Source organism: Macaca nemestrina, chromosome 14 (assembly GCF_043159975.1).
Source record: "Macaca nemestrina isolate mMacNem1 chromosome 14, mMacNem.hap1, whole genome shotgun sequence".
Classification (NCBI taxonomy): domain Eukaryota; kingdom Metazoa; phylum Chordata; class Mammalia; order Primates; family Cercopithecidae; genus Macaca; species Macaca nemestrina.
In genome coordinates this window covers 10,548,717-10,572,698 of record NC_092138.1, presented here as the reverse complement: position 1 = coordinate 10,572,698, position 23,982 = coordinate 10,548,717, and the positions used below count along the sequence as shown (strand labels likewise).

At 49.5% G+C, this 23,982-nt stretch overlaps 1 protein-coding gene across 3 annotated transcripts in view; it reads left to right on the top strand.

Moving 5' to 3' along the window:
- LOC105498778 (death associated protein kinase 1) overlaps window positions 1–23,982 on the top strand; it is a 210,994-nt gene that overhangs the window by 162,910 nt on the left and 24,102 nt on the right. For all 3 annotated transcript variants that reach the window (XM_011771111.2, XM_011771112.3, XM_011771113.3), the window contains exons 19-20: window positions 6,879–6,956; window positions 20,294–20,516. In XM_011771111.2, the coding sequence (XP_011769413.1) occupies window positions 6,879–6,956; window positions 20,294–20,516 (301 nt within the window). The remainder of the gene's footprint in view (window positions 1–6,878; window positions 6,957–20,293; window positions 20,517–23,982) is intronic.

Here is a 23,982-nt window from a genome sequence, read left to right as displayed (position 1 = left end):
TTAGTTCCTGGTACATTCTGGATACTAGTTCCTTGTTGAATGTAGAGTTTGCAGTATTTTCTCTCATTCTGCAAGTTGTCTGTTCACTCTGTTGATTATCTCCTTTGCCGTGCAGAAGCTTTTAGTTTAAGTCCTGTTCGTCTATTTTTAGTTTTGTTCCCTATGCTTTTGAAGTCTTAGTCATGAATTATTTGCCTAGACCCATGTTTAGAAAAGTTTTCCCTGAGTTTTCCTCCAGTATTTTTATAATTTAAGATCTTCCATTTAAGTCTTTAATCTATCTTGAGTTGACTTCTGCAAATGGTGAGAGAGAAGGATACAGTTTCATTTTTCTGCAAATAGATACCCAATTTTCCCAGCACTCCTTATTGAAAAGGGTGTCCTTTTTCCAGTGTATGTTCTTATCAATTTGTCAGAGAGCAATTGACTGTAAGCATGTGGCTTTATTTCTGGGTTCCCTATTCCTTTCTGTTCCATTGTCTGTTTTTAAGTGGGTACCATGCTGTTTTGGTTACTGTAGCCATCTAGTATAATTTGAAATTAGGCAGTATGATGTCTCCAGCTTTGCTCTTTTTGCTTAGGATTGCTTTGGCTATTTAGGCCCTTTTGTGGTTTCATATGAACTTTAGAGCTGTTTTTTCTAATTCTGTGAAAAATGAGGTGGGTATTTTGATGGGGATTGCATTGAATCTATAGATTGTTTGGGGCAGTATGGTCATTTTAACAATATTAATTCTTCTCATCTACAGTTTGTTTCGTTAGTGTTTTTTAGTTTGCCTCGTAGAGATCTTTCACCTCCTTGGTTAACTATATTCCTGGAATTTTTTTTTTTTTTTTTTTTTTTTTTTTTTTTTTTGGTACCTGTTGGAGATGGGATTGCCTTCCCGATTTGGGGCTAGATCGTCATTGGTATGTAGAAACTCTACTGATTTCTGTATGTTAATTTTGTATTCTGAAATTTTACTGAATTAATTTGTTAACCCTAAGAATTTTTTGGTGACGTCTTCAGGGTTTTCTAGATATAAAATCATATCATCAGCAAACAGGGATAACTTGACTTCCTCTTTTCCAGTTTGGATGCCTCTATTTCTGTTGCCTAATTGATCTGGCGAGGGCTTCCAGTATTCTGAAATTATTGAGATCTTTCACATTCTTTGGTTTATACAAAGCTTTCCTTCTGTGCACTCACAGTGCGTCCTTACTCCCCAGGTTTCAGGCTGAGTCAAGGCCTGGGGAGGGGCCTCTGGTCTTCCTGGAAGGCCCAGCACCCACGCCTTCCTCCCACCCTCCAGAAGCAGTTCCATCTACCTCTCCTTCAGAACCACCAGCGCCCCCTGCTGCCACCTTCCCACTCCACTGAGTCCTCAGCCAGGGTGACCTGAACGAGGCTGCACATCCTGTCCCCTCTTTGTCCTTGCCTCCCTCACTCCTGCACCCTCCACTGTCTTGTCTTCCACTTCACACAGCCCTCAGCAGAGTCCGCACTGACCTCTTGACAGCTTTCCTTCTAAACTTTCTTACTATAAAATAAAACATAAATAGAAAAAAGCACATAAACCAATATAAAGCTTAGTGGGTTTCTATAAGACAAACACCCTTGAATTCCACGCAGGTCAAGAAATAAAACTTTCCCAGCCACCCCGAAGCCCCCATGAACCTGGCCCAGCTGTTGCCCCGGCCCCTGTGATCCCTCCCTGACTCAAAGCCAGCTCTTCCTTTTGCGTCCTTGTCATCTTTCCACCCAAGTCCCAGCTGCTGCCCTGAGCCTCTTTCACTGGATATCCCCAGGACTGGGCGCCCTTGGTGCTCCCTGACACTCTCCTGCCTGGGATGAGAAAGTCCCCACATCCTGCTTCTCCCCAGGCCTCTGCTTCCTGCTAGTCCACCCTGCAGTCCAGCCTCTCCCTTTCCATCCCCCCAGTCCTCTCTGGCCCCCAGACTTGCAGCTGCCCAACACTGAGTCCCATGCTCAGGTCTCTGGTCCTTGCTTGCCCCTGAGTGCCAGCCTCACACAGCACCTTCAGCGGCCCCTGGCCTCCCCACACCAGGGCCCCTCCCTCCAGTTCTGTGCTTCCTCTTCCCCAGTGTTCAGCCTCTGCAAAGGGCTTCAGCACGTGTCTGTCACGCTGCCCAGGATCACAGAAACCCTCCTTATTCTCTCCTCACCTGTTTGCATCTAACCCGCAGCCTACTAAGTCTCCTCCCAATTCTCCATGACCACGAAGCACCCGCCCATCCAGCTCCCACCTGGTTAAGGGCATCACCCTTAACCTTAGTCTCCTCCCGACCAGTGGGACTCTTAGCCCGGCCCTGCACAGTAGCCTCCCGCCCCTTGGGACCAGTCCATCCCAGCCCTACCTTTATCTTTCTAGAAATGCCAGCCGCTTGGTGGTCTCCACTTTCACCTCCATCTGGGGCTCCTGTGCCTTCAGGATGTGACCTCCGCAGCCTCTGCCCAGCCTCCCCTGCCCCCTGCACCCCTTCAGCTGTGGCCGGGTCCTGGGAAGCCCCTGCCGGCTCCCCCATCATGGAGTTGGCACCTGTTAATCTTTCACCCTGGAGTTCCCCATTTCCCCCTTCACCCCCTGCGCATAGTATGCCCACAGCGTCAGCACACACAGGCACGCATCTGTCTGCCCACTTCTGCCCTGAGGCTACCTGATGCCCTCTGCCTTCAGAGTCAGAGAGACTTGGAATGCCTGCTACGGGCATGCGGGCACACAGCCCATAACATTCGGGGAGGACTCCGTGGCACCCACTCCTCCTCATCCATCAACATTCGCCTTCAGCCCGGGAAACCTCCTCTGTCCCAGCCTCTCCCGCATGTGTGATTCGCCCCTGTGGGCTGCTGGTCTCTTTGCCTTCCTTGCTCTATTAGAAGTGTATCCTGACTTCTCCTAGGAGGAATGAGCCCTTGGGCAGGGGTCACAGGGAATTCATTGCTGCCTCCTAAGTGGGCTCCCTGCTTCCACCCTTACCTGTCCACAGCCGGGTCCCCAGACAGCCGCCTGGTCAGACATAAGTCAGATCTTGTCCTCCTTGCTCAGATGCTCTAGCAGCTTCTCATGGGGATCAGAGCCCTTCAAATGGGGGCTTCCCCAAGGATCTGCCCCTGACATTGCCTCCCTGACCCCCATCTCCTGTTCTGCCTCCGCCCCTCTCCCTCCGCATCAGCCCCATGAGCTTCCTTGAGGTTCTTCAAACGTGCTGGCCATCCACCGCCCCAGGCCACCCACCGCCCCAGGCCACCCACCGCCCCAGGCCTTTGCACTTGCTATTCTTGGGCCTGAGCAGCTCTTCCCCAGGTATCCATGTGATTTGCTCTCTCACCTTCTGCAGCTTTTGACTCGAGCTTCACCTTCTCAGGGAGGACTTTCTGGACCACCCTAGTTTAAATCCTCTCCCTCCCCCACCCCCAGGATAGCCCCTCCTCTCCCCTGCCCCATTTTTCTTCATAGCACCTATCACCACCTGACCCACTGTATTTTACTCACCTATTTGTTTCTTGTCAGCCCTCCCCACTAGATTCTGGATCCCATGAAGACAGGGACTTTTGCTGGTTTTATTCACTGCTGTTTCCATAGGCCTGTGCATAATAGGCACTCAGTAAATACCTGCTAGATGAAAGTACGAAGGAAGGAAGGAAAAAATGAATGACACCATAGTCCAAGCAGGACATGGAGTGTTTGTTGGCCGAGTACTAAGTAGATGAACCCTTATAATTCTGTAGGGTAACAAAAAAATCCACATTTTCCCCGACACTATCTAAAGATGTTTAAATGACTGTGCACATTCTTTTAGATCATCTTTTCACTGGGGGTTACACAAATAGGTTTCCCTGTCAGTGCTTGCCCCAGTTGAAACCCCATCTGTTCTGTTGCAAAGCATATTACTCATGTCACTAGAAGTCCTGACCGTGAGCACTTCCCCAGACAGCAATAAGCAGCGTGTCTGTGACGGGCAGGCTCCTAAAACTGGCTGGCCTGTGGGGCTCTGGCTTCTTGAATACAATAAGTGAAGTGGCCTTTCACCTTTCCATGGATTTCTTTCTGTGTCATGTGACCAACTTGGGAATCACTGCCCACAGTCTAGAATGTAGTGTGGGAGGCTGCTGGTGCACAAGAGACACCGTGATTTCTGGACCCAACTCACTCTTCTGCAGCCCCTTGGTCCCCAAGGCTCACGTTGAGATGATGGACAGCTGAGTGCTGAGACACTTGGCCATCTTTCTATATATTTTCAGTGCATGCACTTCATTGAGCCCATGAGTCCTGTTGGTAAGGAGGAGGGCAGCAAATGTTAGTGTTGCTTTTGCAGCCTCCATCGGGGTATCCAGTAGAGCCAAGACCAAAACGCAGAGATCTGACTTCTGCCCCTTTCCCTCTCAGACAGAAGGCCAGGTAGTTAGGGCAAGTCTCAGCTCTTCTACGAATAATTTCTGACACTGCTTGCTTCTTCTGTGCCTAGCACTGTGCTGGTTCTTTGCATTTGGTTTTCTCTCACCTGCTCAAGAACCTGTGCAAGGAGGGTACCATTTTCCATTGTGCAGATGAGGAAACCCAGGCCTGGGAAGGCCGAGTGACCAACCACATAGCTGGTGAGGGATGGGTTCAGGACTTCAAACTGGGTCTTCTCCCAACTTCAAACTGTCTCCTGCACTGCCAGGCATTTCTGTTGAAAGTCTGAATAGTGTCCTTTAGAGGAACATGTTTTGCAAGCTGGAAAGTGCAGCGCAAATGTGAGGAAACATTTTTATTTATTTTTATTTAGTTTTTGAGATGGAGTCTCGCTGTGTCACCCAGGCTCGAGTGCAGTGGCACGATCTCGGCTCACTGCAACCTCTGCCTCCCAGGGTTCAAGAGATTCTCATGTCTCAGCCTCCTGAGTATCTGGAATTACAGGCACCCGCCACCAAACGTGGCTAATTTTTGTATTTTTAGTAGAGAGGGGGTTTCACCATGTTGGGCAGGTTGGTCTCAAACTCCTGACCTTGGGTGATGCACCCACCTCAGCCTCCCAAAGTGCTGGCATTACAGGCATGAGCCACCATGCCTGGCCATGAGGAAGTATTGTTGTGATGGTGGTTCTCTTGATTTTGAAGAGGTTGAACAGTGGAGAGTTCAGCCTGTCGGTGAAAGGCCTCTGACTGTGTTTTGTGTACATCTGAGTTCTACAAGAGGAACATCCTATTCAGATGTGTCGGGGGCAGGAAACTTCAGTCAAGGCTCGGATTTCTTCTAACTAGGGCAGTGGTTCCCAAACCTTGCTGCATAATAGAATTACCTGGGAGCCCAGGATGTACCCCATACTGATGACAGCAGTGTCTGTGTGGGAGCCGGGCAACAGGATATTTTCAAGTTTTACAGGTGATTCCAGAGTGTAATGGAGAACCCCTTCCCTTTATGGACTTTTCTTGTGTCCGTAAAGAAACTAGAGTATTTGGCATGGATCCCTGGTTGGAGATGCAGTGTCTGTTAAGGCATCTATTTCACCCCCAAAGCAAGCTTGAAGCCCTAGCCTGCCCACTGGGGGATATTTCAGGAATTTAAAAGAACAGAGAGAGATGGGCAGTTCTGACTGCACAGCAAGCCTCCTCCGGAGCAGCCACCTGGGCTTCGACTGGCAGCCTAAGATAGTGGTTCTCAGCAGGGCAGTTTTGACCCCCGACCCCCAACAATTGTCAATACCTATTTGGTTGTCACAACTGGGAGTTGGGTGCTACTGCCACCTAGTGTGTAGAAACCGGAGATGCTACTAAAATTCCTAAGAGGCACAAGACAGGCCCAGCAACAGAGAATTGCCTGGTGCAAAATGTCAGTGTTGGCAAGATTGAACAACACTATCGAATGGGACCCCAGGCATGACTCCAGGAGTGACTTGGGTTGAGGAATTGAGAGGTTGCTGTTATGTAGATTTTGGATATCCCTAAGCTTCTACAGGGATGCAACTTTGTTATTGATACACATTGATAGATAAACCAAATCCTTACTTTTTTATTTAAAAAAAAAAAAAATTCGTTTTTATTTTTTTACATTGCTTTTCATCTTTTCTACTTTTGCATTTTTAGTGATCTCTAAAACTGCAACAGAATAGCCCCTACATGTCCCGTTTCTCCCCGGTGGCAGGGGAACAGTGACAGCTTCTGCCTCCCAGGGGTGACTTTGGGGACTGAGGCTTGCAGAGCACTGAGAGCTGGGTCGGGCCTGTATCATGAGGTGGTGTTCAATAAATACTTGCTGTCATCGTGTATGTTCATGGTGTAGATACAGAAACAAATTTATTCAGTGTGAAACTGCAGCCTATGAAAAGTCTGTAAGTGAAAAGCAAGCATAAAAGTACTCTGGACTCTTACTTCCTTGTTTTCTGTTCACCAAAAAATCTTTCAATCAAAATTGCCTGTCAAACTAAGTATTTCCTTTGAAATGCACAGTAATTACCAGGAGCCGGTATCATGCAAGGACTGGGTTTATCCCTGTAAGGATTGTAACACAGTAGCTTGCACTAACTAGAATTTGGCACCCAATGAGAATCTTTACTGTCTGCGCGATGGGAGATTGGAGAGAGGGGTTCAGGACAGCGAGGAACCATTCAGCTGAGGAGGCAGTTGAGTTGTGATTAAACCTGTGGACATGAAAGGTGTCGCTATTGGGCAGGAAGACACCAGCATGTGTTTTGTTCCTGCTTCTTATCTTCCTGTGCTATACAATCAAGTGAAATAAGGATTGCACAGCCAGAGAAACACACCAGGACATTGTCCACCTGGCTTGCTTCTCACACCTGCTATGCTTGTTTCTGCCTCAGACCCACGGAATTGGGGTATGGAACACACACAGCTCTCCTTTTCAGAGAAAAGAAACTAACGCATTTTTCTCCAACAGGATGGAAAGACGGCAGAAGATCTTGCTAGATCGGAACAGCATGAGCACGTAGCAGGTCTCCTTGCAAGACTTCGAAAGGTGAGAAATTCTGTTCATGGGTCTGAAGTTCTCTACCCGTGTTTATGTGAAAAAGTCTCAGTCTTTTTCCTTACTTGAGAATGAACAAAATGAGGCTCTAGACAGCCAGGTTTTAGGAACAGTGGTGTCTGTCCTGTGGTTTGCATGTCAGTCGATATAAATGCACCAGCTCCCTATCAGTTTTCTTCTCTGTTTGGACTTGGAAATCATTTCGCCTGTTTGCAGTTGCTGTGTCTGGTTTTCCTCCTCCCTCTCTCTCTGTAATAAACCACTCCCACAAAGTAGCGGGGCATGAGGACGCTGACTCTGCCTCTTTCCTTCTTATGTTTGAGCTCCAAGATAGCTGTTAAGCTCCTGTTTATCAAACATTGTTGCTCTAAGGCTTAAAGAAACATGACAAAAATAAGTAAAGGCAGGTGTACCTTTCCAGCCTACAGCATAACAGTTGTGTCAGGAGACTTCACAATAGCCATACCCTTGAATCTAGGAACTCTATTTTATGCTTAAAGATGTTCGCCGCAGTATTATTTATAACAGTAATAAAAATTGGGAACATCAGATAACCCACAATAATGTCTAGTAAAGGGTCCTATAGTCATAGAATAGAATGGCTTTGGCCTTTTAAATATTTTTAAGGAGTTTTACTAATAGGAGTTAGGGGGATCTGGGCTTCAAAGCAGAAGACAGATTGTGTATACGTAATAATCTCTACTATGTTAAAATGCATAGAAAGAAAATGATGGAAGTGATGTTTTTCGATTTTGCTATTATACTCAACATTTTCTTCTTTAAACATTATTGAAAAATTTTTTAAATTACTCTATTTTTTAAAAAATTTATAACAATGGTAATCATTTTTTTAAAAACGCAAACTAGGAATAAAATGATAATTCAGTTGGTTTAAGTGCTTGCTGAGAAGATAATGTCCAAAATATGCCCCAGAGATCCCACAAAGTTCTTGTCGTATAGACTGAGAAGTGCCTGGGGGAGAAGTGGTGAGGTCATAACCTTCACAGCCCCTGAAGTTTGAGTTTTCATACTTGTCCTGTGGTCTTGCCAGGGGCAAGCAGGCCACAGATTGGGATAATTTCTTTCCTTATGCAGAATATAGACTTGGAGAGACACACTTCATATATGCATATACCCCTTGGAGTTGACCTGGCAAGGGTAAAATCATGGGTGACTGATTTTCACACCCTTCTGCTTTGGATTCTGAGAACTGGCCTCAGAGGCACTGAGCAGATGTTGATAAACTCTGAGAGCTGCGATTCAGTCTCCCCTTTGTCCTGGAAAGTGCAGAATGAGATAAGTCAGGTAAAATTTCCCTAGCCTTACTCACCTGTTCTTACCAGAAATTCATAAATTACAATGATGGCCTTAGTGATTTCTTACTCTGTACCATTATGGACTGTGTCCTTATGCCTGCAAATTTGGACTAGAAACTCAAGGGAAACCTTTTTGTTTACAGGCAAAACAAGCAGGGGCAGGGGCAAGGGAGAGCCCGTGAGTGGTTAGTATTCAAGAATGAGCCTTTCTATAGAGTTTCCTAAGTTTAAAATTTGCTATCTTTGAAGCAGAGGACCAGCCACACCAAACACAACGCAAGCCCCAATGTGCAGCCTCTGGCTTTTGCCAGATTGCACAGCAGGGGGCCCTGCATTAGGCACAGAATCTCACGCCTACAGGCTGGTGTGCATCCGTTACCCAGGCAGCATCCATTGATAGTGAAAGGAGACGAGAAGTCTGGTTTTTGCACAGGCTAAAAGAGCACAGTTTTTTTTCCTGTTAGTTATCAGGTCTCTGTTATGGTCCACTAGTAGGAAGAAACACTATAAGGAAGGGCGAAAGGCTTCTTCAACAGGCCTGACAACTTTACTGAGTGCAGAAGCCTGCTAGGTCAGATGTGCTCAGGTTTCCACCCGGAGAGGCTGCACACCCAGCTGTAGCACCTCGCACCTGGCTTGCGTCCCTGAGTCCCCATGCCGTGCCCTCCCAGGCGTGTGAGGCCCTGGCTCGGCTCACACAGCACCAGCACTTCCACCACTACCGCCCTCTGGAAAGCTGCTGACCACATTCGCTCTCAGCTTCGAGTGCTGTTGACCATCTAAGGAACTGTATCACAGAGCAGGGGCCGGGGGACCTGCAGTCAGCTCATTGTGAGGCAGACATTCAGTTGCAGCACGGTGACCTGCAACACCCCATCGGGTCACTCAGGACACCCGCCTCATGCAGAGGGAGGAGGCATCTCGTGGGGCTGGCTGTGTTCTGCTGCCCATGGCCCCTTAGCAATGGTTCGTTCTTTGACTTAAAAGTAGATTACTGTGCGAGATGCGAACCCACATGTGCCCTTCCAGAACGAGTCTGAAAACAGTGCTCAGAAAAAGGACGGAGGGAGAGCAGTGTTGCACGAGCTGGGGATGGTCGGACAGGTGGGTGGGAGGTCCTTCTCCCGTCCTCTGTCCCTGTTTTCTGCAGTCCACTTAGATGACTGACATAGTGAGGAGGAGAGATGCAAAGCACCGGGCCGCGGAGCTTCCTCCAAATCCTAAGTGAAAGGGGCTTGTTCCCATTTAGAATTCTGAATTTCTGGGGACGGGCTCTCGCCCTGTCTCAGTTTGGGATTTTCTTTTCTTCCATCCATTAGTTCCTTTGTTTTTGGTGCCTAGATTTTTAAAAGAGATGGGAAGTGGACTATTACAGCTATAAAATACAAAATACAAAAATATAAACTATATCATGTTTTATAAAATATATTTTATAAAATACAAAAAACTATAAAATGCAAAATATTATTTTTTTATTTTAGTAAAATATTATTTTGTATTTTACCATTATCCTGTGGTCTTTTTTCTCTAAAGGAGAGGTCAAGGAAAAGAATAGTCACTTTTTTTTTTCTTTCTTTCTTTCTTTTTTTTGAGATGAGGTCTTGCTCTGTGGCTCAGGCTGGAGTGCAGTGGCGCAATCAGGGCTCACTGTGGCTTCAAACTCCTGGGTTCCAGTGATCCTCTTGCCTCAGCCTCCCAAGTAGCTAGGACTACAGGCACATGTCTCCACACCCACCTGGTTCATTTTTAACATTTATATTAGCAACAATGTCTCAATACATTGCCCAGGCTCTCTCTAACTCCTGGCTTTTAGTGATCCTCCTACTTCGGCCTCCCAAAACAGTGGGATTACAGGTGTGAGCCACTGCACCTGGCTAGCATAGTCATCTTAAAGCCCTAGTTAAAGGACAACATCCCCCTTAGCACCCAGAATCCAGTGAAAAGTCCCCCCCATCTTTATGTTGAAACAAAATACAGAGTAGTGCCTGAGAGCACAGACTGGAGGTCAGATGGCCTAGGATCCAACTCCACTTGCACCACGTTCTAGCTGGGTGAGCTAGCAAGTTGCTCAACAGCTCTGTGCCTCAGTGTCCCTGCTTGTCAAGTGGTTGAGTGTGCTGCTGCCTCCCATGACCGTGATAAGGGTTGGATGGGTCGATGTAGATGATGTCCCTCACACAGTGCCTACACACAGTAAGCACCACATGTTTCCTGCTATTGTTGGAATCCTGCAGGGCACTCTGGAACAGCTGTGAGGTGCAGCAGTGGCCCCTGTGGCTGGGCACCCTGAGTGTCATTTGTGATGACAGCCACCACTGAGTCCTCAGTGTGTGTGGTGGGCACTGTGATTTCAGAACATGCCCAAGGTTTACAGAGGGGATCGTTGCTGCAGGAAACCTGGTTTCAAAGAGGTGACAACATGCTAATCAGTGCAGACCTGAGGTCCCGACCTCACCTGGAAGTACCTGCTATCTGCTTTTAATCAGTGGGCTCGGGGGCTCCAGGGCAGATTCCTGGCCAGGTGGGATGCATCCTTTCCACACTGGCTACTGTGCCTGTGCTGAGCCTCCCTGCTTTGTAGTGCGCAGGGATCGCCTTCCTGTGAGGAGGCCCAGGGTTCTGATTCCCTCAGAATCTTCTAGATGCTGTGTTCAAGGAGCCGCTGGAACTTGTTTGTCTTCATCATCCCTCAGTGGGCTCTTAACGTTAGCTCCTCATTAGCCAGAACAGGAGGAGTTGTGTGCCAAGCATTGCTAATCATGGTCTTTCTTCCTTGTGTATGAATATGAATCCCCATGCAAGTAACTGCTTGGCACCTGGACACACCTGGTACTGGAATTTGGTTATTGGAAATGATTGAGCTGTCGCAGCGGCTTCCTTGGAGAATACATTGCTGAGGATTGTGGTGGGAGCCCAGGAGCAGGCAGTGCCTGCCGAGGACACCAGGAAGGGGACTGAGCTGCAGTTCTAACTCAGGTCACCTGGAGGAGGAGACAATGGGGTACAAGATAGGGGAGGGGAAGGGAAGAAGAAGTCATTCACCCTGCAGAGTATCTTAGGACCATTTTCCTTTCCATGTCATTTCTCCTCGATACTCCCCAGTGTTTCTCACTGGGTGCTGTTGGCAGCTTGGGTGACTGGGAGGTCCTGTCCTTGCAGGATGTTTCTTGTCCCTGGCCTCCAAGCATCTAACACGCTAGCGTTCCCTACAGCGGTATTATGAAAACCAAAAGAATGCCTCCACACATTCTCCCTCAACCCCTACGGTGCTACCACACTCTGCAAGAACCACTGCGGGTTGATCCAAAGCGCAGTCCTGGGGAGAGGTCTGTATCTGGGACAGCTGAGGATGGTGGCCCTACATTGCCTGCCATTTTATTTGGTTTCCAAACGGGCCAGTTGAGCAAAAGAAATACTTTCTATCTGTGCTCTCAGCTCTCATCAGTTGACATTGCCTAGGAATATGTCTTTAAACTATATTTGCTAGGGAAGCAATGGGATTTGGCATCTGGAAATAGAACCAAAATCATCCTGTTCTCCCACAGCAGTGGAAGATGTGCAGGGGAGAGGGACTGGCTGTTTTCATCACTGGACAGTTCAGGGGGCAGGAGCACGGAAGGTGGCTGAGGCCAAGGCCAAAGCTCTTGGGGAAGAAGGAACCGGGGGCAGGGCTGAGCTGCATGGGATCGATTCTGACCCACTTCCACATTAAGTGAACCAGGGCAGTGGTGTGCAGGAGCCTCTGGTGCTGGCCCTGAGAGCCGAGCATGTCTTTCCAACCTGGTGACATCACACGGGGGTCTTGAAATCAGCCAGGGTGGGAGCATTTGCACCACAGGAATCAGAAATGCTAGAGATGACATCTGCTTCTCCCTACCAAAGGTTGCTGATAGGTTCATCATTGTTTTGGGGGTCCCTGAGAGCCCCGCCTGGCTGTAGGTACCACCTTACGACAGAAGGAAGTTGTACCTTCTACTTCCTTGTGCTGAGTCAGTAACAAAGCCCCATGCAGCTGTCCAAACCTGCCTGAGGACTGTGTTGTTGCTCAGCCAAACCCAGTTCTCCTTCTAGAAGAAAGGAGGGACCCCTTCTATGGGAGAAGGATTGATCTAGATGTTATATCAGCATCCATGTTTACTATAATCACTGCAAGTCCCATTCTTACCTGATTTTAAAATAAGAATTTCAAGGGGGTTGAGGAGTTGGCTTGTTTTTCTTTTGTTTGGTCATCCTTCTAATCAGATTTTCCATAAACCTGAAATTAAAAGTAGGCTGGGTGCAGTGGCTCACGCCTGTAATCCCAGCACTTTGGGAGGCTGAGGTGGGCAGGTCACCTGAGGTCAGTAGTTCAAGACCAGCCTGGCTAACATGGTGAAAACCCGTCTCTACAAAAAAATTAAAATTAAAATACAAAAAAAAAAAAATTAGCCAGGGATCATGCTGCGTGCCTGTAGCCCCAGCTACTCAGGAGGCTGAGGCAGTAGAATCGCTTGAACCCAGGAGGTGGAGGTTGTAGTGAGCTGAGATCATGCCACTGCATTCCAGCCTGGGTGACAGAGTAAGACTGTTTCTCAAAAAAAAAAAAAAAAAAGTAGTTTGCTTTTCCTAAACCTAAGACCCAACAGTGAAGAAAGGTGGCTAGGAATATTTTGAAAAATGAAATCAGTTTGGGAGTTGCCCAGATGGAAAAATTCACCACCTGTAAACTGCATTTGCGTAATTAAGAGTTGCTGCACGGATCCGTGCACCATCCGTGCCGTCTCCCTGCACCCTGCCACGTGGGCGGGGCCACATGGCCTCTCAGTGCTCTTATCTGGCCTTCCCAGACAGTGAATGGTCTTCCCCATCAGCTTGCTAATGTTTAGTCCTCTTGTCTGATGAGAAAGTGAAAGCCAAGCTGCTAGGGAGAAAACAGTACTGGAAGAAAGAAAAGTAGAAATTAGGAGATTCACCAGGGCTTCAAAGAGCAATGCAGTTACCAAATAACATTCATTCACTCATGCACTGAAAAGGTATTTCCAGTGTCTACTGTAAGAGCTGTTCTGGGCACAGCAGAGACCACAGTGAACAAAATCAGCAGAACCCAGCCAGGAAACTGATAAGAGATATGCGTAAGGTCAAGGGGTGACAAACAATGGCCTACAACCCACCGCCTACTTCTGTAAATAAAGTTTTATTGAGACACAGCCACACACTCTTGTCTGTGGCTGGTGTTCATACATGGCAGAGTTGAGTTGCCACAGAGATCATCCGGCCCTCTACAGAAAGGGTTGCTGCCTCCTGGGGTAGGTGCCGTGCAGGGAACTGAAACAGGATGAAGTGAGATGAGAGGATGGTGGAGTCTGCTTTCACCTGGCTGATGAGGACCTCTCTGATGTGACACTGAAACCAAGACCTGAAAGCCAAGAAGAAGGAAGCAGCCCAAGGAAGGGCTGGAGGAAGGCAGAGGAATAGGGAGTGCAAAGGGCTGGGCAGTGAAGGGTTGGAGGAGCTCAAGCATAAAACAACAAAGGAGGGTAACTGGGCTAGGGCCAGAGCATGTGCCTGGGGGTGCAGGCAGAGAACAATGCCCAACATGACTGGGAGGTGGCACAGCTTTATAGATGTCACCCAGGGGGTGAGGAGATTGGGTTTGGGCCAAGTGCAGGCAGGTGTGAGATCTGCCTTAGGTTTAGGAATTCCCCCGGCTGCTCAGACTGGAGCCTCAGGGTCAGGACGGGGAGCAGAGGGACCTGATAGGAGGCGATCTTGGCAGCCAGGGGAGATGTGTGGGGCTTGGACTGGGGCTGTCCAGGCTCTGTTACTTAGTGAGCCTTGGGCAAGAATACCAGGGAGGCTCCTACTCCTGTGTAAATATTTAAAGGATGTGATTAGAGCTAATACAGGTAAATATACTCTATCCTACACACGCGCGCACACACACACACACACACACACCCTTATGACCACCGGGAAGGTTCTGAGTCAGAATTCTGCACTCCTTGGAGTTCGGTTCTGCCTCCTCCTCTCCCCTGCCTGGTCTTGCCCACACCGTGGATGCCCCGGGGTCTCCTGAGTACCCTCCAGCCACACCCACAGACCTAAGGGGCACACACTGGAGAGCACTTCAAGCCATGAGCCAAAAATGTCGGTGGCACCACAGTCCCCTCTCCTCTCCCCCGGAGGTGTTGGCTGCACATGGCTCCCGCCTGGCCCAGCCAGGGAGGGCCCACCAAGCCCGGCCTTTGTGCCAGCCGGGTCTCAGGGCTGTCTTGTAAGTTGTGTTAGACACACACTGTGGAAGGACTACTGAACCCCCCCTCCAAATAAATCAGTCTGCCTACCACCTTCTAGACCTGACCTGGAGCCTCCTCTGGGTTGGAGACAGATCACTGGGTGGATGAAAGCTGCTTTCCCAGGGAGAGGCCTCTGGGCCCCAACCCGTCCCTACCCGCCATCTGGTAGTGAAGTGTGAAAACATGCCTCCACCAATGCGGGAGAGATTTCAGAAACTTTTTGCCAGGATGACTGCATTAAATTCGGATGTGCTTAGATTCTCCAAGGTTCTTAGTGAGGATGAGAGGTCATCTTCCAGGATCAGCTGAGATTTCCTTATAAAGGGAAATACCTGGGGATATTTTGCTTCTCTTGGCCTTTCAAGATGATGGTGAATTCTATAAGTCTGGATCAGTGCCGTTTCCCAAAGACTTACTGAAGGGTGAGTGGGCCCATCTCAGCCAAGGCTGACAGCTCCTGGTGGAGGGGAGGGGGGTGCACCAAGGACAGGTGAATCCTTCCACAGAAATATTTTACTCCAAAGGGTGCCCTATTCAGGAGGTGCCTTCTGAGTGGGATGCACTGTGAGAGGCCTTCCTTAGATGGTCCTCAGTGCTGTGGGGTTCACCTTCAGTGTGCATATCCCTGTCTATTCCTGTCTCCTCTGCTTCTGAGGAACCTGCCACCTCACTTTCAGTGTCCAGCAGTGGGAGGAAGACCTGGTGGCGAGTTCTGGCTTTACTCTGTCACCTTGGGCAAGTGCCTTGGCCTCTCTGAGCCTCGATTTCCTCATCTGAAAGGGAGGAAGATGGTATTAACCACAAAGGTTCCTTGGAGGTTTTCTTTTTTTTTTTTTTTGAGACGGAGTCTCGCTCCGTCGCCCAGGCTGGAGTGCAGTGGCCGGATCTCAGCTCACTGCAAGCTCTGCCTCCCGTGTTTACGCCATTCTCCTGCCTCAGCCTCCCGAGTAGCTGGGACTACAGGCGCCCACCACCTCGCCTGGCTAGTTTTTTGTATTTTTAGTAGAGACAGGGTTTCACTGTGTTAGCCAGGATGGTCTCGATCTCCTGACCTCGTGATCCGCCCGTCTCGGCCTCCCAAAGTGCTGGGATTACAGGCTCGAGCCACCGCGCCCAGCTGGAGGTTTTCATAGGGAATGTGAGTGAAGGCATAGCATGAGCTGGAAGGCACCATGCATGTGGAAGTTACTGCTGCAGACAGGAAACACATCTGTCTCAACTCCTCCTGCTGCCTCCTCCCTCCTTCTCCATTTATTGGGCTGGCCCATGAAACAGGCAAACAGATAGCCAGGAGCTTCTGCCCCAGCATTGCCCTGCGTGGAATTTGAAGGAGTGAGCTGGACTGTCAGTACAGGGAAGTCACAGGCATAGCTTGGCCTCATACGCAGAAGCAAGTCAGCCTGCAGGTTCAATCGCTTCTAGAAGCCTCTCACAGGGGCAGCGGTGTCTGTAGTTGACCATGGTTTGAGTCTGCTGAGAGTGGAAGGGCCTGTGGGACTCGTGGAGAAGGAATGAGCTTGCCCCGTTCCTGCAGACAGGACAGACGAGTGTGCTGAAGCTCAACGTGTCAAGATCCACAGGCACGAAACAGGAAGAAAGAGCTGCAAGCAGATTCGTGGCACAGTTTCTTTACCAAAATGGGGCACCCGGGATCCAGTGACTGGATTTAACCAGGAACAGTTTTCTGCCTTCTCCCGATCTCAGATGAAGCAGACTCGGGCTGGTACCAAGAATCTCTGTGTGTGGGGAGCTGCGTGTCAGGGAATAGCTGAGGAAGTTTCATCTGCCCCTTGGGATGCTCACCTTGGAAGGTGACCACTGTTCAGCACAGTGGACGCATCTCAGGTGCTCATGCATGGCGTGGTGTGGGTACAGCCTTGGACTCACAAGGAAGACCCAGGGCTGCTGCGGAAGGCTGGAGTAGGCTGGGAGGTGGAATTGCTCCAGGGTCAGTGGCAGCCCAGCAGCATGGGCGCACCTGCTGCATGTGGCACTGGGGAGAATTCAGAGCCCCATTCCTTCCAGCTAACAGGTGCCACCCCCAGTGAGTAACTCATAATAGAATCTGTCCAGCGTTTTTGCTGATTCAGGTAATCAGTCAGGGACATTGCTGTCAAGACCCCCAGCCCTTTCCTTTCCCTGTGGTGCTCTGTCTCTGAACCTGTTGGGATTTGAGGTCAGAAGAAGACACCAGAGTAAGGACCACCTCATGTTCTACAGATCATCGTTCGGTGTCGTGACCTCCACCCCAGCTGCCCCAGCATTTTACAGCAAGCCTTGTGTCATGCTCCCTTGATCCTCATAAAGTAGAATTTATAGACAGGGGCGTACCTACTACACAGATAGTTTCAAAAGATCATTAGTGTGCCCTAACTGTAATACAACACAGACCTCGTGGGAGCATGCGCATAGTGAAATATGCTGGATGTCAGTATGCATGTGCTAGGACACAGGCAGGAGGAGACTGGGAAACCCGGCTGGTCCCTGCACCCACCCGCAGGGTCAGTGAGTGCAGCCCGCACAGACGCCCGAGGACACTGGAGGGCTGGGATGGCAGCTCCAATGCCACAGCATCGTGCTGAGCTGATGTACAAAAGTCGGAGACAGCACTCAGGAAAGAAAAGGAAAAAAGCAAAGTGTAATTGTTTGCCAGTCTGTAAAACAGCAGCATTCGTGGATAACTCAGTATATATTAAATACTGCCCCCAAAACCCTCTGGATGATGTGTAAGATGTAAAGTTCTCAGCTCAGATGACTGTCAACAGGCTTTTCCCCTATATAAATGCTCATCAGATGCTCAGAAGTCAGGGGACCCGGGAGAATTCTTCGCTGTGAGGGGCATTTTGTTACACGGTGTCTGAACACACAGCCAGCTGCAGGCGCATCCCCTCAACCTTGTGGGAACTAAAATGCCACCTCAGATTTCCACAGTGCCCACCAGGGGTCAGTATAGTTCCTGGTGAGGAAGTCTGGTCCTGGCTTAGGAATTGAAAAGGGAGATAGGAAAATCAAAGCCTTCAGGAGAGTTATGTGTGAGTTTGTAGTGATGCAGTTATAATAGCAAAAGTAACACTGGCTTTTGCTGCTGGAAGAGATCAGCAGTAAGTGAGCACCTCCCAGGATTTAGAACTGAAGGAATGGTCCCGCCAGGTATAGATCACAAAGAGATGCCCTTGTGTGGGTCCCTCTGAGTTCTGTCATTTATATGACACTGGTTTATGGAGATTCTATACCTGCTGGGGCTGGGAATTCCATCTGTCCCCGCAGATGGGCTCCTGGTCTAGAAAGGCAGAACGCCTCATAGGGTCACCCTGGAGAGCCACGCATTGTGGGAAGAAGCTTCCAGGAGGAGATGGCAGTCAGGACAGGTTTTGTGGGTTTGTGGGAACTGCAGGTTAAAGCAGAGGGGTCCTCCTGGGTGAGGGTGAGGAAGAGGCCTCAGGCTGCACCTCATGGCTCCAAACAGGTCCTCGTTAGGGAGCAGGGCAGGAGTGGTGGGAAGAGATGTTGGCCTGTGAGGGGGTGTGACACCAGGGTGGCATGGTCAGTGCCACATCACGTAAGCCTTGAGTAGGTTCCCTTGGGTGCACTGAACACTTTGCCTACACTATCCTGTTAAAAGCTCTTATTTGGTATTAGATGTGAAATCATTCACACGTCTGTGTCTCCCCAAGACCATGGATCTGGGCTGAGTCTGGATTTTCCTGTTGTCAGCACTGCGCTTAGCATGGGGCTGGGGGGCCTCCCTGAGTGAATGAAGGAGTGAGTGAGTAGAGAACTATTTCATTCTGTGGAGCCTCCTGCTTCTCCCTATGGGATGGAAAAAGAAGAAAGTAATGAGGATATTGTGTTCCCAGCCCCCTCTGCAGCATGGAGCTTGTACCTTGGAGTGCCCCTTCCCTCATCCTCTTGTCCCGTTACTGCCCTAAAGGATCCAGACCCCTCCACACAGAGAGGGACCGATGCTCTAGCTGGTCAGACAGGGCTGATCCTATTTCATGATTAAATTGAAGGCTTCTAACTTTCTCGGCCTCCTGGCTTTCCATTTTCTTTCAGCCTCTTAATTGATTAGGGTAAATTTTTTATTTTTTTTTATGTGTTTGGGTTTTTTTATTTATATATATATATATATATATTTTTTTTTTTTTTTTTGAGATGGAGTCTCGCTCTGTTGCCCAGGCTGGAGTGCAGTCGCGCGATCTTGGCTCACTGCAAGCTCCGCCTCCCGGGTTCACACCATTCTCCTGCCTCAGCCTCCCGAGTATCTGGGACTACAGGCACCCACCACCACACCTGGCTAATTTTTTGTATTTTTAGTGGAGATGGGGTTTCACTGCATTAGCCAGGATGGTCTCGATCTCCTTACCTCGTGATCCACCCACCTTGACCTCCCAAAGTGCTGGGATTACAGGCGTGAGCCACCGTGCCTGATTTGTTGTAGGTCTGTTCCTAGGCTTCTGAGGTTGCCATGTGGTTGAAACCAAAATTGATGGTAGATATTTTTAATATTCACATACAGGTGACATTGCCATGAAGTTAAATCAAAAGTGCTAGTAGGTAGTTAACAGTAAGATCAAGTTCCTATTCCAAACCTACAGTTATGAAGTGGACATTTGGGCCATCCAATTATGTTTTTCTGATAAATTTCTAAATAAAGTATGGGGGTTTCTCCCCCCCAAAAAAATTGAAGGCTTCACAGTTGCTCCACCCATCTTGTCATGCATCAGAATGCAATGGAAATAGGCAATGCTTAGAGACAGACAACATCTCTGTGGTTGCCAGGGGCTGAGCAAACAGGGGAATGCCAAGTGAATGCTCACGGGGACGGAGCTCCCTTTTGGGGTGACACAAATGTTCTGGAAGGAGACAGTAGTGATGGTCTGCAGCACTGAAAATGCACTAAAAGCCTCTGATTCTCACACTTGAAAATGGTTACTTTGATGTTATGTGAATCTTACCTGAATTTTCTTTCTTTTTTTTTTTGAGACAGAGTCTCGCTCTGTTGCCCAGGCTGGACTGCAGTGGCCGGATCTCAGCTCACTGCAAGCTCCGCCTCCCGGGTTTACGCCATTCTCCTGCCTCAGCCTCCCGAGCAGCTGGGACTACAGGCACCCGCCACCTTGCCTGGCTAGTTTTTTGTATTTTTTTTAGTAGAGACGGGGTTTCACCGTGTTAGCCAGGATGGTCTCGATCTCCTGACCTCGTGATCCGCCCGTCTCGGCCTCCCAAAGTGCTGGGATTACAGGCTTGAGCCACCGCGCCCGGCCTCTTACCTGAATTTTCAAAGTTTTCATTGGTGATAGAAATAAACATACCGTCAGGCACGGTGGCTCACACCTGTAATCCCAGCACTTTGGGAGACTGAGGTGGGCAGATCACCTGAGGTCAGGAATTCGACACCAGCCTGACCAACATGGAGAGAAACCCCGTCTCTACTAAAAATACAAAATTAACCAGGCATGGTGGCGCATGCCTGTAATCCCAGATACTCGGGAGGCTGAAGCAGGAGAACCACTTGAACCCGGGAGGCGGAGGTTGCGGTGAGCTGAGATCACGCCATTGCACTCCAGCCTGGGCAACAAGAGTGAAACTCCATCTCAAAAAGAAAAAAAAAAAAAAAAAGAAAGAAACTTACCCTCAGCATGGGTAAAAACTGCACGCTGGGAATTAGGAACCTTGAGAATCATTATTTGCCTCTTTTCCTGTCACTCACTGGCTCTTTCTCATCCGTGCTCAGGATACGCACCGAGGATTCTTCGTCCAGCAGCTCCGACCCACACAGAACCTGCAGCCAAGAATTAAGCTCAAGCTGTTTGGCCACTCGGGATCCGGGAAAACCACCCTTGTAGAATCTCTCAAGTGTGGGCTGCTGAGGAGCTTTTTCAGAAGGCGTCGGCCCAGACTGTCTTCCACCAACTCCAGCAGGTTCCCACCCTCACCCCTGGCTTCTAAGCCCACAGGTAGGAACCTCCACGCTGGCCCCTGTCTTTCCAGCAGGTGTTGGCTTCTACTCTCTCTCCTCTCAAGGTCTGGCGGGGAAGGCAGTTGTGTTTGGGTCACTTGCCCTGTACTGGACCCTGTGGCCTTAGTGGGTTTCAGGTCCAGGTTGGCTGGCGGCCTTGTGTGTGCTGCCTGTTGTCCAGCAATAGCAAACTGACTTGGCAGTGGCAAAACCAGGGCCTCTCTGAAATCACAGCCACAGACACAAAGGTCCATCCTCATAAATGTGCAAACTGCAGAATTTGCACAGTCAGCGTTGGGGACACAATTGCACATTGCATTGCATTCTACTCAGGGGCTCTGGCCTTAAAGACTAAAAGAGCTCAAACTCAAACAGTCCAAGCATAGCACAGATCAAGTACCAGCCCAAGAAGGGTCCTCACCCCTTATCCTTCTTTCTGGAGTGCTACAGGCAGACCCAGTGTTGTAGATACGTAGAGCAACAAAAAGGGATTTCTAGGAAGCACCATCCTGCTCAGTTCAAGGTTGGAGAGGGGTTTCCAGAGGCTCCTTAGTGGTTTTCAGGGATGGTCTCTCTGGTCACATCCACCCTCCTTGGGAAGCTTTGCTGCCTTCTGGGCCTGCCACAGACAGGGTTATGGATTCACGTTAGGGGGCTGTCAGGAAACACCTGGCAGTGAGCAAGAGAAAACGATGCAATCTTGGGTGTGATTCCAACTGAATCCTCCTCTAGACAGAGCGAGTTCGTTTGTGGAAAGATGAGAGACCTTCGAAGAGTTTCCTAAACCAGAACAGTTTTGTGCTTCGTGTCTTGATTCATTCTCTGTATATGATGTCACAGAAGAGCCAGGTCTGTTCCCCAGGTGGACACCAAATGTGTTAAAGTTTGTGTTTCTCTTACATCCCCTCAGTGAGGGAGGATGTTAGGGGCCATGGGTAGCTGTGGAGAGTTGGCTGAGATTTATATGCCCTTTTCAACTTCTGGTCTCTGAACACAGCTATAGAATTGAAATGAGGAGAAGAAAGAATAACCAAAACAGAGTTATAATTTGTATTATTATATTGCTGATACATATGTCAATATTATAGAGCACTGTGTGCCAGGAACTGGGAGAAATACGGTCTGAATGACACCTCATTTAGTCCACGTGACGGCTTCCGGGATGTTTTTACCGCTGTTTCACTACAGCCTTGAGGAGTCAGTTGGCTTCCTGAGGCGCACAGGTGGAAAATCCCAGAACATCTGGTGCCTGAGCCAGTGCTTGTCAATGACACCCTGCCTAAGGAATTCACGGGCACACCTTTCCATTTTCCAGTGTGGTTTCTTTTTTTTTTTTTTTTTTTTTGAGATGGAGTCTCGCTCTGTCTCCCAGGCTGGAGTGCAGTGGCCGGATCTCAGCTCACTGCAAGCTCCGCCTCCCGGGTTTATGCCATTCTCCTGCCTCAGCCTCCCGAGTAGCTGGGACTACAGGCGCATGCCACCATGCCCGGCTAACTTTCATATTTTTAGTAGAGGTGGGTTTTCACCATATTGTTCAGGCTGGTCTCAAACTCCTGACCTTGTGATCTACCGGCCTTGGCCTCCCGAAGTGCTGGGATTATAGGCGTGAGCCACCGCGCCCACCCTCCGGTGTGATTTCTGCTCTAGTTGAGGATTTAAGTGGGATTCAGTTGCTCTCTTAGAGGGAGGCAGGCTGCTTCTGCTGTGGTTAAGGTCACTGCAACCTGAACCTCTGTGGTTGGGAGGGTGGGATATGAGAGAGAGAGAGAGAGAGTGAGAGAGGGAGAAAGAGGTTATGAGGTCATGATCTGGAAAGTTTGCAAGGCCTGAGTGGGTGTGCAGATGATGTTCAGGAGTGCCCATTGTGGAGTCCTGGGAGGGGGCAATGTCACCTGTGGCTCTGCCCTTGGCCTCAGACGTGAGGTATCCATGGCCTCGCTTCTGCTCAGTATCTGTGTCTGGTCTTTGCAGCGGGTTCCTAGTGAAGGGTGTCTCAGGGTGACCCTTTTTCTGCATGCCCCACTGTGGGGACAGCATCTTTAGCCGGGGCTCAGGGAGGGGGTCCTGGCGTGGGGACAGAAGCCCCTCTGCATGAGAGCCCTGAGGTGTAGTCACACCAGCTGCTTTCAGCCCAGCCGTGGCGTCTGGGGAGGAGGCGGCCATCCTGGTCCCTGGGCCCCCACGGTCAGGACAGCCTGCCCCTGGTGGAGGTAGTGTGCGCTGGTGGGTGCCCCTGAAGCCTGGTGGCTGAGGGATCCCTGGGCGGAAAGCACAGCTCGGCAGCTGGAGTTGGAGGTGGATGAGACAGAGAGGATGCCCCCATCCCTAAACTGGGTGGGTCACCAGGCACTTGCTGCCCTCACAGCTTGTACGTCAGCATCAGACAATGCCCTGGAAATGCAGAGCAGGGCACAAGCACAGGACACCGCGAGGGCGGCCTGGGGAGATTGGACTCTGGCAGAGGGTATGTGTGCTGGGGGCCGACGGGGCAGCGTGGCTTTGTTAGACACCCGAGGAACTGCCGCCCCTGAGCGTGCCTCCAGGGACTGGGCCTGGTTCCTGAAGCAGCACCACTGTCACCTACTGGGGATACTGCTGGTGCCTGGCAGACCGTGCTGGGGTCTCTTTTAGGCCAGGGCTCCGGTGACCTCTCCTAGAATTGTCAGGCCCTTTTCCCTTCAATGGGAGAGATGCCTACATGGAGACATTTATATCATAAGACAGCAAGAAGTTTGCTTTTAGAGTTTTGGCCCTTTGCCACTGCCGTTCTCTTGAGAACACTGGAGGCCAAGGCTGAGCTCCCAGCCAGGAGATGGGACAGGGTGCACTTGAAGTTGTCTGTTGCGCACATCACTGAGCTGTGGGGACACTGAGGGTTGTGGCTGTTGAGCTATGGGAAGGAAAACATTCAAGGTCATAGGAGGCATGAATGTCCAGGAAGAGCATTTGAAGAGGCCATTCCTATTCCCGTGGAGAGGAACCTGCAGAAAGAATTCCCAGTGACCCAGTGAAGTGGGTCTCCTGGGTGTTGCCACGTTACACCACCAGGAGGCAGTATTAACAAAAATGATTTCCTGGGATTTCAGTGCTTCCCCATGAAATTATTGTTTTCATAACACCTTGTACAAAGCCTGTCCTAACCTTTTATCCTCCCAATGAAAACTGCCACCGAGGAGCAGGAATGACTGCTGTTTACCAACGTCTGCTCTCCTCATTAAGCACACGGCCACATGCCACTTAAACAAGGCTTGTTCCTGACAGGCAGTCACCCAGACACAGATTCCAGGTCACAGGGAAATGGACAGACCCATTCTTGGGCAACCCCACAGCTTTTGTCAGACTGGAATTAACAATATGCAGAGAAATACACTAAAATGGCAGCTGTGTTGACATCAAGGCTTAACATCATTTTGCTTTTGTTTTCTATTTACCTTCCTATCTGCCAACTTCCTACAGAAATATAA